Source organism: Rhinatrema bivittatum, chromosome 17 (genome assembly GCF_901001135.1).
Source record: "Rhinatrema bivittatum chromosome 17, aRhiBiv1.1, whole genome shotgun sequence".
NCBI lineage: Eukaryota > Metazoa > Chordata > Amphibia > Gymnophiona > Rhinatrematidae > Rhinatrema > Rhinatrema bivittatum.
Genome location: NC_042631.1, coordinates 33198796 through 33216118, shown reverse-complemented (window position 1 = coordinate 33216118; position 17323 = coordinate 33198796). Strand labels below are relative to the sequence as shown.

Genomic DNA, 17323 nt, shown 5'->3' with positions numbered 1-17323 from the left:
TAGATGAAGAGTCTTTTACCTCGGTAAATATCTTTTGAAAATCACCCTCCCTGTGCACACAGGTAGTCTCTTATAATTCTGTATTATTCTAAATCATTAAAATTGTATAAACACTAAATCACTGCTGTTCCAATCGGCTTCTACTGCAGTGATATATAAGTGACATATATCCAACAGGAGGAGCAGGAGACTGGAGTCCCACCGGCTGCTAAGATCTTGTGCAGCTGAGGCATTGCCAAAGCCACAAAAAAACAGGATGGAGGGTGCAAGGAAGGCAAACGGAGGGAAGATAAGAGAGTATTAGAGGAAGTGGTGCTTTTATGGTGTTTATCCAATTTAAACCCTTTTTTTGTTTGTGGCAGTGAGAGTGTTTTATCAATGTTTATCTCTTAGAACCTAAAAACCGAAGCCCTAGATAGTTATCATGTGTTGCAGTCAGTGGTCCCCGGGCTGCTCCCGTGGACTGCCGCTCTTGCTTCCAGCCCCAGGCCTGAGCTAACCCCAGCTGATGCTGCCAAGGCTCGCTTTCTCATACATGGCTAGACACCGCCACTCCTGTACCCTTTCCTTGCTAGCTTCCTAAAGCGCAAGAACGTCACTCAAAGATTTAAAGGGACCACAGCGGGAAAAGCCCTGCAGCCCCTGAGAATAATGTCAGGAGTTCTGGCCTATAAGAAGCCCATGCCTGCCTTCAGTCCTTGCCTTGGCAACAGGTTCCCTACCACCCAGCGTCTGTCTTTGTCCTTGTCTTCAGCTCTGGTGGCCTTCATCTTCGTCTCTAGCCTTGCTGGTCCTTGTCTACTTGTGGTTGTCTCTTCAGTTCTTCTCTTCCTTGTTCTGCTCCTTGCCTGCCTGCCCTGCCTATCCAACCCTCCTTTTCCCTTCAGACGGATACTCGAGGTTGACCTCAGCCTGACTCTTGGACCTGCCCAACAGCTGTTGACTTTGACTATAGTCTGCCACCGGATACGCTTTGCCTTCTCCTGTTCCAACCCTGCTACATCCATAGATCTCGCCACAAGCAGAAGCCCCTACCTAAGACCCACTAGCCCTAGTACTCAATGGCTCAACCTGAGGGGAACATGGGCTGTTAAAGGTAAAGCTCCAGTTGGGCCTCTGCCCTGTGTGGATCCGCCTGCCGATGGTAGGGACCCAAAGGTAGCGTCAACTCCACCTCAGCCCAAGGGTCCATGCTCACAACATCATGTACTGTATATCATCATTAAAATGAATGCATCATGACTTTCTCCAACCAAAGTACCCAGAAAACAGCTTTACAAGTTCTCTTCAGCTCTACATTCTCATACATAATCTTGAAAGTGTATTAACATACTATATGTGTAATGTTGACTATTTGTAAGATACTTATTTAAAAAATTTCAGTGACTCAGGAGTACATTCTGAGGCCATAAAGCACACTCAAAGCTGTTTTGCTGTTCATTATTCTGATGATGTGATGAGTGCATGATATCATACATATCAGTATTGGGATCCTCTGATGTCATAAACCTGTTCAACAAGGAATCATAATTCTTCCATTGTAAGTAGTGGTGGTGGTGGTAAATATCTTCTCTGTTACAGACTTAAGCAATCACAACCCTACTACAGTAGCTGTGACATTCTTGGCAGTCTATTGCAGTGGTTAACCATTGCAGTCAACAGCACCTGGTTTTTCCTGGTGGTACCCCATCCAGCTATTAGCCAGACCTAACCTGTTTAATTTCCAAGTTCAGGTTCTACCATGACAGTGTGGCAGGGGGAGGGACCATAGAAAGTAAATTCCTGTCAAAACAGCCTTATTGAGACCATCACTATATACAACTATACTTTCATTGACTTTTATTACAGCAAATGTCAAGCGTTAATGTTACTTTAAGTAAATATAGATGTTGATTTTGCCTGCGTCAATGAATCTTGAATGATATCTCTTGGTCATCCCACTCTTTAACCCTTCCCTCCTGGTGCCGCTGCTGCCCCCTCCCTGGACTTCACAGGCTGTCTTCCAGCAATGGCATCATAAGACTGCAGTGAGTGCGGGGACTAAGTCAGCTTGCGTTCACAGGCCCAACTTCCCACATAGAAGGCCAGAGGGGGCAAAATCTGTGAGCTTGGGTTGACTTAGTCCCCGCACTCACTGTAACCTGATGATATTTATTTATTTGATTTATAATTTTTTTTTAATCTTTATTTATCATTTTGAATTTACAAATTTTTGAAAAGATTAATACTTGTATCATAGATTTCCATTCATTAAGCAAAATAAGACAAAATGAATTAAACATCTTTCATTTCAAGAAGAAAATTAGGGCATTGTCAAGATACTGTAATCAAGTAAGGAGATATTTAAGGAAAATTAATAAAAACACAAAGCTTAACATAGCAATACCAACTGGTATTTATATGACTCCCAAATCTAGGCTACTCATTTTGGGGCAATGGGGAGGAAGTAGCAAGTGATTGGGCATCTACAAACTGTTGTAATTGATCTAACTGATGGAAAATATATATATGATCCCCTTTCTTAATTTCACATTGACAAGGATATCGTAGAAGAAAGGTAAAACCTAAAGAGGTGATTTCTCACACCATCAAACAACATCTGGGTGGGTTACAATAAAATTGTTGCTAGAGTGGAGCCCTATGGTCTTGGGGGTAGCAGTAACACTGGGAGGGAAGGGTTTAGAGGACCATGGTGGAATTGAAGGTCCATGGGAGGAGGTGGGGCAGAAACTTGGCCACTCTAAAATGTGGTCACCCTAGACAAAGGCCTAGTAATCTTATGTGTAAATCCAGGCCTGCAGGCCCCGCACTGTGACTCAGTATATTACACATTCAAAGGGAACTAGTGGAATTTGACTTTTTAAACCTTGACTGAGAGAAACTGTGACTCAGGTCAGCCCAGAGAAGGGGATGAGACTGATACAATTAGCTTCAATACATGCATAGCCATGCTGGTTAGCCAAGATCTCTATGTTATGACTTCTTTCCCCCAACTTTGTTTATATTTCTGCAGCAAACTAGATCTTCTTTCCCCTGTTTGTGTTTCTATTCCGTTGGTTTCTTAAACAATGACCACTCTTAACTGTAAAAAAAACCAATGCTAGCTTATTTATTTGTTCCTTTCTTCAAAAACTTTGTAAATATTTTCTAGATTATTTGGGAAACAGAATAGTAGAGGAGGGGCGTGAAGCTTATTTCACAAGCAGCAGTCAACATACAACTGGATGAGGACATTTCTCCTTATATTCTTATGAGCAGGGAAGAACCAGTACTAGGGATCCACTCATAAAAGGTCCAAGGTAGAATTAAAATTTCCATCAATAAGAAGAGTGATTAAATGCATTAGTAATTAGGGTTTCAACGTTCAGATTATGAGTTGGTGGTACATAAGGATGGAGGTAAGAGGGAGGTTGGGAACTACAGGCCAGTTAGTCTGACCTCTGTGGTGAGCAAACTAATGGAATTGCTGCTAAATCAGAGGACGGTGCAATTTTTAGAATCCAATGGATTGCAAGATCCGAAGCAGCATGGTTTTACTGGAGGTAAATCTTTTTAGACTAATCTGATCAATTTCTTTGATTGGGTAACCAGAGAGTTGGATCAAGGGAAAGCGTTAGACATAGAGGTAGATCTTTAAAAAGTACGCGCAACCGGCGCAAACAAAAGTACGCCGGATTTTATAAGATACGCACGTAGCCGCGCGTATCTTATAAAATCCGGGGTTGGCGCACGAAAGGCTGCGCAAAATCGGCAGCCTGCGCGCGCCGAGCCACGCAGCCTGCCTCCGTTCCCTCCGAGGCCGCTCCGAAATCGGAGCGGCCTCAGAGGCAACTTTCCTTCCGCATCCCCCCACCTTCCCCTCCCTTCCCCTATCTAACCCACCCCCCAGCCCTACCTAAATCCCCCCCTACCTTTGCTGTACAAGTTACACCTGCTTGAGGCAGGCGTAACTTGTGCGCACCGCCTCGGCATCCCCCGGCACAGGCTGCAGTGCCGGGGGACTCGGGACCACCCTCCTGGCCCTCCCCCGAACCGTCGCCACGCCCCCGGACCCGCCTCGGACCGCCTCCTGACCCTGGACACGCCCCCGGACACACCCCCGGTTGGCCAACATGCCCTCGGACACGCCCCTTCCGCCCCTTTTATGAAGCCCTGGGACTTACGTGCGTCCCAGGGCTTTGCGCGCTCCGGCGACGTATGCAAAATAGGCGTGCCGGTGCGCGAGTGCCCTGCGCGTGTAAATCTGGGAGGATTTACGCGTGCAAGGCTTTTAAGATCTACCCCATAGTGTGCTTGCACTTCAGCAAGGCCTTTGACAGGGTTCCGTACAGAGGAGTTATAAATAAATTGTGTGCTCTTCGTATGGATCCTAGAATGACTGACTTGGTTAGAAACTGGCCGAGTGGGAGGCGACAAAGGGAAGTGGTAAATGCAGTTTTCACTGAAGAGAGGGTTGTTACTAGCGGTGTGTCTCAGGGATCAGTCCTTGGACTGGTTCTTTTCAACAAAAAGCAACATAATGGAAGGGTTGTTGGGAAAGGTTTGTCTTTTTGCTGATGATATCAAAATCTGTAACAAGGAGGACAGCCAGGAAGAAGTGGAAAACAGGAGGAGGGATCTAGCAAAACTTGAGGAATGGTCTGACAGCTAAGAGTTAATGATAAAAAATGCAGAGCAATTAAGGGAAAGATACAATATTGGAGGTGAAATTCTTCTAAGCACAAAGGAAGAGCCGGATCTGGGGGTAATTGCATCTGATGATCTTAAGGTGGCCAAATAGATGGATAGAGCGACAGTAAAAGCCAGAAAGATGCTTGATTGCATAGGGAGAGGAATGATCAGCAGAAAAAGGGAGGTGATATTGCCCTTGTATAGGCCTCTGGTGAGACCTCACTTGGAATACTGTGTACAATTCTGGAGACTTCACCTTCAAAAGGATATGGAGTTGGTCCAGAGGATGGCTACTGAAATGGTTAGAGGTCTTCTTTCTAAAGCATATGGGGATATACTTAAAGATCTTAACATGTATACCCTAGAGGAAAAAGTGAGATGGGGAGATACGATAGAAAACTCATATATCTCAAAGGCTTCCATGCACAGAAGGTGACCCTTTTCCAATGGAAAGGAGGCTGTAGAATAAGGGGTCATGTGATGTGGTTGAAAGGTGGTAGACTCAGGAGTAATCTAAGGAAATATTTCTTTACAGAGCGGGTGATGGATGCATAGAACAGCCTCCCAGTGGAGGTGGTAGAGACAAACCAGTATCTGAATTCAAGAAAGCATGGGATAAACACAGGGGATCTCTAAGGAAGTGATGGGAATTATAATGCTAAATTAATTGGTCAGATGGGCAGATCATATGGACCATACGATCTTTTTCTGCCATCATGTTTCTATGTTTCTATGAATATTGCCAAAAATATGTGTTAATGTCTCTCCTGCTTAAGGTTGCTAATTATTCCATGTTATAAGGGACAGACCAAGCCAGTCTCAATTGGACTCTATTGCCTGCATAGAAATTTAGTTCTGCTTTTCTTTTAAGAAATCCAAATTACAAGTCTGTATATGCTGTGGGTAGCATTGGGCAAAACCAGGACTAGATTAGCCTGTGCCTTATGACATGGATTTGACAACACTGTACAAGAAAATATACCATTTTCTCAATATCAACAAATATCTTGTCAAGATTAAATGGCAGATTTTTGTAAGGATAGTTCTCCCTTTCTCCTTTTGCTGTAAGAGGTGGAGGCTCTTGTCCTACTCATGCCTTTTATAACTTTGCTTATCCAGCATATAGGAGATGAATTTGTCAAGGAGCTCTTTCACCTGTTATTTTTAAGTTGGCCACAATAACCTGCATCTCTTAATACAGTGATACAGGCCTCTCACATTCCGTGAAGCTATCTTACTCTTGGCCATGCACCTGTAAACTTAGATGAGCTAAGATCACTTCACATGGACTAAAAGCAACATTTTGTAGAAAAGACCAGTCATTTTTGCAAATGAAAATCAGTCAGAGAATAAGCAACAGTCAAGCAAAACAAATGTCTGCTGCTCCCTCTGTGCACTGAAGAAGAATTTGAGAGGTCCAGTGTTCACCAATCTGGCGAGCAGGAAAGTAATCAAGGTAAGGTTATCCACATATTCAGTGGAAAATACCGGCTAAGTGTACCGCTGAACGCCCCCTGATAAAGTTATCCGGTTAACTTTAAGGAAAGAAATTTATCCAAACAGACTTACCAGGTTAACTTTAGTCAGCTAGCGCTGGCTATCAGTGCTCACTTTTTAAAATGTAATCATGCACCAGAATGTCGTCACCACCACCTCTTTTTATCCGGCTAAATTCGGTGCTGAAAGTAGGATTACCAGCTGGCTCCATGCCATCTGGCCTGGCTGAGCCAGTGCTAGGTTTACCCTATGACATCTCTGGGCCTCCACTCCTGCTCATCTTAGAGAAATCGGTACTCTTATTTGAAGATGAAACCAGTAATATGAATATTTGCATGAGTTAATGCTTTCTTATTGTATAAGAGGCTCCCAAGTAATTATTAATGGACTCTTTAGGAACCAGGATAACAGTCCAATTTCAGTACTGAGTGAAATGGAACTGGATATCAACGCAGTTGCCTTCTAGAGAGGTAAATAATAGAAATTCACTGATTCACTACATAACTGCTTGCAGTCATCTGGAAAGCAAATAGCACTTTTCGATATGTCACAGTTCTATAATATACACATATGGACAAACTGTAGGGATTTAGTGGAAAGCTATTGACTTTATGGAAGAACATAATGATAGATGGGATGATGAGCGGCTTCAAAGAGCATCACTCTTGGATCTCACCAGAACACACACTCTCTCTATGTTAAGAAAAGGCCTGCTTTGTACCTAATCTCAGCGGATAAATGGGCTGCAAGGGCACATAAACAATGTAATCCACCATGCATACATAAAACACTTGGGTGAAGCCTATTTTTCAGTCTAAGAGAGAGAATGAAATAATCATCAACTTCTTTATGAAAGTTCGCGGTGACACAGAAAACACACGCTCAAGAGTCAGATTGCTCCTCTCAGGAAAGTTTCCTCAGAGGTGCGGGGGAAGCAAACTGCCAGCTCAGCATGGAGAAGGTAAGCCCCAGCCCCAGTGAGACCCACCCTCCCTGTGGCTGAGCCATGTTTCAAGGGGCTGCTGGTTATCCCTTCAGCAGGGCTGAGGCCATCGTCTCCGGGCCTGCAGCCGAAACCATTTCTTCGCTGTGCTGGATTTGCCCTCTGTCTGTGGGGGAAGAGGGCTTTGTGCCTCACAAGAATGCTCTGGAAAACTACCGGCGTGCTGCTTTTCCTCCTTTCCACGGTCTGAAGGAGGAACGCTGCAGCTGCTGGTTTTTTCTGCATCTAAGAAACGTGCCGAGCTCCCAGGGAGTGATGCGGGCAGCGGGCACACAGACTTTCTACCCTGTGCTCCCTACTGTTGTCGCTGGAGAGTGAGAGCTCACAGGGCCGGCACTTCCATTAGACAAACAAGGCGAACACCTAGAGCGCTGAGATTTTGGGGGTAGCAAACTCCTGCCAGCATAAAGTCCAGAGTAGCACTGTAACCAAAACCAAAGCCACCAAAGAAGGGAGCACTGTGCTGGATCCACTGCCACCAGTAGGAGGGAGCTCTGCGCTGGAGCGGCCGACAGTAGTTAAGTTGGGGGGGGGGGGGGGGATGGACATAAGAACATAAGAAATTGCCATACTGGGTCAGACCAAGGGTCCATCAAGCCCAGCATCCTGTTTCCAACAGAGGCCAAACCAGGCCACAAGAACCTGGCAAGTACCCAAACACTAAGAAGATCCCATGCTACTGATGCAATTAATAGCAGTGGCTATTCCCTAAGTAAACTTGATTAATAGCCGTTAATGGACTTCTCCTCCAAGAACTTATCCAAGCCTTTTTTGAACCCAACTACACTAACCACATCCTCTGGCAACAAATTCCAGAGCTTTATTATGCGTTGAGTGAAAAAGAATTTTCTCCGATTAGTCTTAAATGTACTACTTGCTAACTTCATGGAATGCCCCCTAGTCCTTCTATTATGCGAAAGTGTAAATAACGGAGTCACATCTACTCGTTCAAGACCTCTCATGATCGTAAAGCCTTCTATCATATCCCCCCTCAGCCGTCTCTTCTCCAAGCTGAACAGCCCTAACCTCTTCAGCCTTTCCTCATAGGGGAGCTGTTCCATCCCCTTTATCATTTTGGTTGCCCTTCTCTGTACCTTCTCCATCGCAACTATATCTTTTTTGAGATGTTGGAACCAGAATTGTACACTATTCAAGGTGTGGTCTCACCATGGAGCGATATAGAGGCATTATGGCATTTTCCGTTTTATTAACCATTCCCTTCCTAATAATTCCTAACATTCTGTTTGCTTTTTTGACTGCTGCAGCACACTGAGCCAACGATTTTTAAGTATTATCCACTATGATGCCTAGATCTTTTTCCTGGGTGGTAGCTCCTAATATAGAACCTAACATCATGTAACTACAGCAAGGATAATTTTTCCCTATATGCAACACCTTGCACTTGTCCACATTTAATTTCATCTGCCATTTGGATGCCCAATCTTCCAGTCTTGCAAGGTCCTCCTGTAATGTATCACAGTCTGCTTGTGATTTAACTACTCTGAATAATTTTGTATCATCCGCAAATTTGATAACCTCACTCGTCGTATTCCTTTCCAGATCATTTATATATATATTGAAAAGCACCAGTCCAAGTACAGATCCCTGAGGCACTCCACTGTTTACCCTTTTCCACTGAGAAAATTGACCACTTAATCCTACTCTCTGTTTCCTGTCTTTTAACCAGTTTGTAATCCACGAAAGGACATCGCCTCCTATCCCATGACTTTTTAGTTTTCGTAGAAGCCTCTCATGTCAAACGGCTTCTGAAAATCCAAATACACTATATCTACCGGTTCACCTTTATCCACATGTTTATTCACCCCTTCAAAAAAATGAAGCAGATTTGTTAGGCAAGACTTCCCTTGGGTAAATCCATGTTGACTGTGTTCCATTAAAGTTTTGCCTAGAGTGCCAAATAGGGTGCCAAATAGTCTTGCACTGTCCCTGAGAGTTCACACTATTGTCAGTGGCAAAACAGAGCAAGTATAGAAAGAAAATGGGACAGCAGACAAATGGAGATTCATCTCATGGCTGGACGCAATGCGTTGATGTTAGAAGGCCTGATGCCAAAAGTCACAATAAGATGGCATGTTTCATCCACTGGAAACTGTGTAAACACTATATCACAGCACCAGAAAAGCACTGGGATCAGCACCCTAAATGTAGAGAATGCAGACGTTGAGGTCACTTAGGACATTCATGTACTAACTGATAAAAAGCTCAACGTGAGCAAACCAGACCCAGTAGTAATGGAGAGAAACACAAGAAGAGCATTGCTGATATTCTGTACTATCTATGGAAAGAGAGAAGACCATCAAGTACCAGATGCAATCAGAGACCCAACGTGGAAGAAAAATACAGAAAGAGACCTAATTGTTTGGGTGCCACTGGCCTGATTGAAAGAACTTCCAAACTCGCCTCCCATTTGCTAACTGCCATGCATTAGGAGTGCTAGGAGGATGCTGACCTGAGCAGCAGAATGCACTAGCAAGAGCACTAGCAGTCAACTGGAGAGACTGAGCTCGTACTCAACCTGCTCTGGCTAATAAGTGAGGCTCGCTGCTGTCATGATGTGCAAGACAAACCAACTCGGAGAGAAGCCCTTCAAAAGAGAAACAAAAGGTGCTATTCTATCAACAAAATGTAGATAGAAGTGTATCTTAGAAACAAAGATCTGGTGACTGATGATCTAGAAATCTAGTACATTGTCCTCTCAGAAGAGAAACGGGAAATAGTAATGAGCAATGGTTGACATGCTGAAGTCATCAGACTGTTTTTTTTTTTACTTTTTTTTTGCTGTAGAATTTAACGAAGGAAATATGAACTGACACTTTCCCTTTCTGGTCTCCTTTAGCATATGCAGGTCAGCTTGAGAAAGCACAGTTTTCTGTCACTGTCTCTTTTATTATAATCGACAGAAATCTTGAGGTAAATCATGTGTGTGAGAGACAAATAGCTAATTCTTGCTTACATAGGAGATTGAACTTTCTTTGCACGCTAATCACAGTGCAGGCATTGAAGCTAACGGGAAAAGTTTGAAAATCAATTAATTTTGTGTGTGTGGGGGTGGGGAGCAGAAATAGAATCCAAAAGTTAAAATTCTATCATACTGGATGAAATTGTATATCAGAGGGTTTGCAGGGCAGAAAATGTGACTTTGAAATCAGATTAAATGCAAAAACAATGCAGGTATTAACTTTAAATGTTTACCCTGAAAGCTAATTTATTTTTGTTACACCTTCTCCCTCTGCCCCTCCCCTCACCATCCTCAGTGACAAGAATCAAAGGAGAAAAATCAGTCACAAGAATGGAAACAAGGAAGTAACATAGAAAGAATCGGAAATGTTATTTATATATTAGAGGTGGTTAGACTAGGGTCCGTAGGCCACTTTCTGGCCGGCTCACAGCACTGTCAGCATGTCATGTCTACCCATAGGTCAGAGGTGATGTCGCCATCACAGGCTGGACAGAAGCCTCTGCTGGAATTTGCAGCAGGGACTCCCTTCCTTCACTGCACCTCTGCCATCACCTTCTCCCCATCAGATCTCCACTGGCCCCTCATCCAGATAAGGCCATTAGTATGGCCCTCAAGCAAAAAACATTTTGTCCAGCCTTGTATACAGGGCTAGTTCTGACACTGCCTGCTAGGAGCATGAAAACGGATTTCAGTATTCTCTCTGCACACACACACACGCACTGTTGTACCTCACTTAGAAAAGTCGATTTCTATTTGCACACACAGCACTGCCCCTCCACTCCTTGTATACAGGCCTAGTTCTGACACTACCTTCTAAGAGCGTGAAAACGGATTTCAGTATTCTCTCTGCACACACACACACGCACTGCTGAACTTCACTTAGGAAAGTCGATTTCTATTTGCACACACAGCACTGCCCCTCCACTTCTTGTATACAGGGTTATTTCCGACCCTGTTAGGGGCGTGAAAACAGATTTCAGTATTCTCCCTCTCTCAGTACACTCTTGCACTGCTGTACCTTTCTTAGGGAAGCGATTTCTATTTGTACACAAGCACTGCCCCTCCACGCCCGTATACAGGCCTAGTTCTGACACTACCTTCTAAGAGCGTGAAAACGGATTTCAGTATTCTCTCTGCACACACATTCGCACACACATTCGCACTGCTGTACCTTACTTAGGGAAGTCGATTTCTATTTGCACACAAGCACGGCCCTTCCACTCCTTGTATACAGGCCTAGTTCTGACACTACCTGCTAGGAGCGTGAAAACAGATTTCAGTATTCTCTCTGCACACACACACACGCACTGCTGTACCTCACTTAGGAAAGTCGATTTCTATTTGTACACAAGCACGGCCCTTCCACTCCTTGTATAGAGGCCTAGTTGTGACACTACCTGCTAGGAGAGTGGAAACGGATTTCTTCCTCTCTCGGTACACCCACTCACTGCTGTACCTCACTTGGAAGTCGATTTCTATTTGCACACACGGCACTGCCCCTCCACTCCCTACTCAGGAGCCCGCTGCCCTAAGGCAGGTTTTCATCCTATGTGTGCAGCGTGAAATCTCCACAGCTTCATTTTTGCCACCTGGATTGGTTTTCCTGAAGGAATTTCTCCCCCCCCCCCCCCCCCATCCTGATATCATCATAAAAAGAAATCCTATAAAGTTTTATTGGTTTGGTAAACTCTGTCTCCCTCCTCCTTCTCTTTTCCCCCTCCCCCCCCCTTTTAATCTGCCCAGAACATTCTTCTCCATATCCAGTTTCTCATAAATTAGAGAGAGAGAGAAAGGGATCCCAAATATTTGCAGACTGGGGTAAGACTTTCCCTGAAGACGCTGCAGTTGGAAGTGTTAGGCAGTGCCAGGCAGCTTTTTCTCCTCACCCCACTCCTCCGATGCAGAAGGAAGCCGGGGCAGGGAAGCAGTTTGCAAATAACCATGGAGAAACCTCCCAACCCTTTTGCCCCCGTTATTGTGTATCCCTGGGACCCACACGCATTTTTCTGCTCCGCGTCGCATTTCGTACACCTTCCTGGTTACCAGAACTTCTGCCTCACTTTAGCTCCTTTGCCAGAGGGTTTGCACAAAACCTTTCAGCTTCACAACCAGCACAGGCGATGGCCAGGGTTCCCCTCTGAGATGGCTTTTTGTGAGGCTGCGGGTGCAGGTCCGGAGCGCAGAAGAGGCTCCCCGGAGCCCCTCACCCAGGGGGAAAGACCAGGCAAGAGTCCCTGGATAAGGAATGAAGAGCACAGCTCACTTAGCTGGTACTTAAGAGAGACAGAAGCCAAGTTGCATTTAGGTGAAGATTCTGAAAGGAAGAGCAGGGCAGGCAACAAGAATTTTTACTTTGCTTTTCTGCAGCTTCTTCCTTCACGTTCGCATTGTTCCCTCCCCACACACTCCGTTTCTTGCTTTTTACGTATTTTCCTTTCTGTCTCTCTTTCTGCTTGCTTAAATTGGAACAGGTATGAGAAATGAGAAATTCCACGCTCCCGGGACGCTGAGAAATAAATAATCATAATCTACTGAATGCTGCAAATAGTCAGTCCGACACAGTACGTGAACCCCGTAGAGACAAAATGCCACTGCATTTCGAGACACACACACACACTAAAACCACAACAACGGCAATGAATGCAGCCGAGGCACGGCAAACGGATTCGTTTTGCAAGCAAGGCGAGCGATTGCAGGAAGGAAGCGGGCGAAGTAAAAGGAAAGCCGAGCTGGAAGCCACATGTTTGTGTACCTGCGGAAACTGAGCAGAAATGAACCTCACATCCCTCTCCCGTTTGGTTCTTCGGCGAGCAGACGATCCGAATTTAACTACAACAAACCTAAGACACCCCCCCCCAACAACAAATCCCTTTCCACATAAATCAGCTCCTCGAAAAGCCACCTTATTGGACTCGATCCCGCGTATCTGTCCGTCCAGTCCCGTACATACATGCCGTGCAATGCTTCGCGCTAAGCCCCCCTCCGCGCGCGCGCGCTGTGCACCCTGTCCCGCACGCAGGACGGGAGTGTGCGGCTCTTACCTTCGAAGAAGCGCTGCAGTGCCTCCGTCTCATCCACCACTTCCATGACTCCCCCGCCCTACAGGCGCCGGCTCGGTGCTGCCATGAAGCGGATCGGCCGCCGGCTGCCCCCCACCCTCAGGACAGCATCGGACAGCCGCCGGCGATCCCGGGCGAAAGCTGCGCGCTGCCGCCGGCGCCCTTTACACGCGCATCCCTCTAGCGGTCTCTGCGCGCTCTCGCTCTCTCTCCTGCCCTTCCACCTGTCTCTCGGGATGTGAGCGTTTCTCTTTTCTGCCCCTGCACCTGTCTGATCTGGCTCTCCCAGCCCCTTGCACCCTCTCTCTCTCTCTGCCTCTCCGCAGCCCCCTACACCCCTGGCCAGTCTCTCTCTCTCTCTGTAGGTCTCTTCCCACCTTCTCCTGGGCTGACTTGCCCTTCGTCTGATGACGTCATGGCTGTCATGAAGTCAAACAGACACCTTCAGTGAGCAGGGATGGCTCTTTGGCCAACTGCCTTGTTTTGGGCCGGGAGAGGAGGGATCTAGGATTTATTATTAGCAGTAATGACCATATAAATAATAGTAAGAGGGGAAACCTAGTAGAGAAGTGCTTTTTTTTCCCCCTGTGCACAGACTGCTGGCACCCTGCTTTACACACACATTCCTCTTCTGAGTACTGTACATGCCATATCGTCTCTAAACGGCTTCTTTTACTTTTGTTTATGCATCCTTTTTTTTTTTTTTTGTCCCTTTGGAGACTGGGAGAGATTATTTGTTGACACATTTACTCTGCTTTTCTATCCCTTTATTATTTATATTTAATGCATAATCCAGTAAGATGCATTCTGTTTTGTGTTCACCGTTTAGCTTACGGTGCCCAGCCTAACTTGCGCAAACCCATCTTGAGCACCAGCACCCTGCAAGACGTAGCAATGCCCACTCATGGTGAGCCACTTCCAAAGGGGTTAGTGCTCAGCTTGCCACCCCCGCGCACAAGGCCATGCAAACCCATAGTGCCAGGAAGTACGGACTGTATTATTGAGTGTATCTGAAGGCTGTGCCACAGTTCTTAAACTGATATGAACTGGTAAACCTGGTATGCATAAGAAGTTTAATGGTACTTCTTTGCAGGACCTTGCTAACATAACTTATCTGCTCCCTGGGCCTTGACCTGTGGAATCCATACTGTCACCAGTACTTTTCAACATTTACATTAGACCACTAGCACAGCTGATCCGAACCTTAGGTATAAAAGCCTACCTAGTAGCATAGAAACAGCAATGATGGCAGAAAAGGACCAAATGCTCCATCCAGCCTGCCCAGCAAGCTTCTTAGGGTAGTATCTGCCGCACCATGCATGTTACCCCCATATTTCTCTCTTTTTTTTTTTTAAAGTTTATTTTTATTGAAGTTTAACATGTTTCAAATACAGTCACATTTCAAAGGAAAAACAGAGGTTCTATTGCAGCCATAAAAAAAAATATACAAGCAAATGATAATAAGAAAACACCACAGCAATCCCCTCATAGTAAATATAGATATGCGAGGGGGAGAGAAAGGTCTAAGGGCGAATAGACCTATCAAATTAGAAAAGGAAAAAAAAAAAAAAAAGGCAGCATTCTTGATTAACATTACCCGGTCAAATAAACCTCATCTTAAGTAGGTTGAGGGCAAACGGCACATCTGGCCTCAAAGTCCCTCAATTGTGTAGGGTTGAACAAAACGTATCTATTAGCTTTCATTACCACAATACGTTTACATGGATATCTACGAACACAAGGAGCCCACAAGGCTAACTCATCTGCTCGCATAACCAGAAACCTTCTTCTACGTTCCGGATCAGGAAAAATCCAGATCTTCTCCCCTTCAAATAAAACTTCACGTGTACGAAAAAATAAGCGAAGAACATGATCTCGATCAGGCAAAAACACAAAGGAGCCTAACGAAGTAGTTCTATTATGAGAAGGCAAAGCAGAGTTTTCAAGGAATTCAGTTACGTTCAAAGAAACTTCTTGCTGTGTTCTGTCCATAATTTTCTTAGTAGATGGGAGGGAGGTAAAAAGTTGTTTTGAATCAGGGGATAGGCTGTCTCTGGAATTTGCAAAACTTCTTTCAAATAAAGCTTTAACATTTCAGTAGGCGAAAGTAATGGAATTTGAGGAAAATTCAAGATACGTCGATTCAAGTACTCTGAGACATTCTGCAAGCTTTCTAATTTACCTGATACCCCAGTGGATTCCACTGTTTGTTTAGCTTGCAGTTCTTTAATCCCAGAAATGGATGTTCCCAAATTAGAAATAGAACCTTCACATGAAGCCATCCGTTGCTCTTGGTTCAAACATTTAGAATGAATATCTAATGTTATGGTAAGCAGAGATGAGACAGACTTCTCAACTGCTACTAGGAAGCCCCAAAGACTGTCCAAAGTCAATTGAGAAGGTTTAATCAAAGCAGGTCTAACCTGGAGGTTACTGAAGGCATCTCGAATCTCCTGTGAACCAGAGACCATACCAAGTGAGGGAACTTCACCCCAGGGCACTGGGAACTGCTCCCTCAAACGAGCTATCCGCCTCCTGGAAAGGTTAAAATTGCTCTGCCATTTTCTGCTGCGGTCCCTCAGCCACCGCAGAAGCAGAGACGCTGCCTGACACAACGGGAGAAACGTCGCATAACTGCACCTGCTCCGGCGATTCTACTCCTGCACAAATAGCGAAGCCAGGTGGCCGCGGTGATGATCGAGCGACCGGGCCGAGCGAGACCTCAGCCAGCGAAGGGTCGGCTGCCCCACTGGCCAAGTCGATGGTCGTCGGCGAGGGTAACGCAGGTGTGAACTCGGGCAAGGTGGTCTGCCGCATAGTTCCAGCGGAGGGGTGAGTTCTAACAGCCCCTTTCCTCTTTCCCGTAACGCCAAGAAGAAAAAGAAAGCAAGAAAATGAGAGGTAGGGAGAGGAAACGCTGGAGCTCAGAGTTGATAGATCCATTCAGGATGCCATCTTGACATGCCCCCCCCCCCCCCCCCCTCATATTTCTCTTAAGGGTAGTCCGTGCAGTTACTCCCAAGCCTTATGATAGGGACAGTAAAATTTACTATCAAAGCCAAGCGACTGTCAAATCCATAAAAAAATGACTGCTGGCAACATTTTTACCGGGTGATGAGCCTTCTTGAAATTTCAGACAGTGCTGCTTGACCTGCTTTGCTTATGGACCTGGCTGTAAAAGCAGTCCTATGGTTCTTCCCTTATGTCTATGTTTCAGTCCCCCAGACCATAAAAGCTGGGGTCCTCATTGGTTGTTCTCTGAATCCAATTCCCCTCCCCCCCCCCCCCCCCCCCCCCACTGCCGTCAAAGTAGAGAGCGATGTTGCAGTTGTGTCAAAAGCATCAAAGCTTATGGGTTCAGGGTAGTCATTCCCATGCTTCTGTTAAGGGGAGCAACCGCCGCATCTATGCTCGTACTACCAATGGACCCAGACCCACCAACAGCAATAAAAAAAGCTAAGTACCTGCCTCACAACCAGCCAAACTTCATCTGAATCCCAGCAAAATGGAAATTCTCTGGGTACAAAAGATGAATGGGCAGGTCCTTGATTTGAAATTCTCATTTGGAGCCTTTAAGCTCCCACTAAAAACACAGGTCAAAAACTTTGGAGTCTTGCTGGACTCAGAACTAACGAACAAATCCAGGCAACACTAAAGAGATGCCCCTTTTGATTACAGACTCTGTTTTCTCATCAAGAAAAAGAACCTAGTCCCAGTTGTCCATGCTCTGGTAACCACATGGCTGGATTACTGCAACACACTATCCAAGGGATTAATAGATGAAGCCCTTCGCAGACTCCAGCTAATACAAAACTCTGATGAACAATTGATAGAGGGATGCAAACTACATGACCATATCACCCCTGTCCTACAAAAACTGAACTGGTTACCAGTCCCTTATAGAACCAAAATCAAAACCCTGACCTAGTTACCTGTCTTTCTACAAAGCCTTCCAAACCTCTACGAATCTCATTTGGTGCCTCCATAGCAAGTCCGTCAACATGAGAAATAAAAAAGAATGGATACAATTCGATGACCTCTCTCGGGAGGAGTACCTGCCCCATGGAACTGTCTCCCAGAAGAGCTCCACTAAAAGCGTGGCTACAGGAAGCA

The 17323-nt window shown here is 45.4% G+C and overlaps 1 protein-coding gene across 1 annotated transcript in view; it reads right to left on the bottom strand.

Moving 5' to 3' along the window:
• Positions 1 to 13558, bottom strand: part of MYRF (myelin regulatory factor) — a 249515-nt gene extending 235957 nt beyond the window's left edge. The window contains 1 exon segment of the mRNA XM_029582535.1: positions 13193 to 13558. Within this exon segment, the coding sequence (XP_029438395.1) occupies positions 13193 to 13238 (46 nt within the window). The 5' untranslated portion in view covers positions 13239 to 13558.
• Positions 13559 to 17323: the final 3765 nt, after the last annotated feature.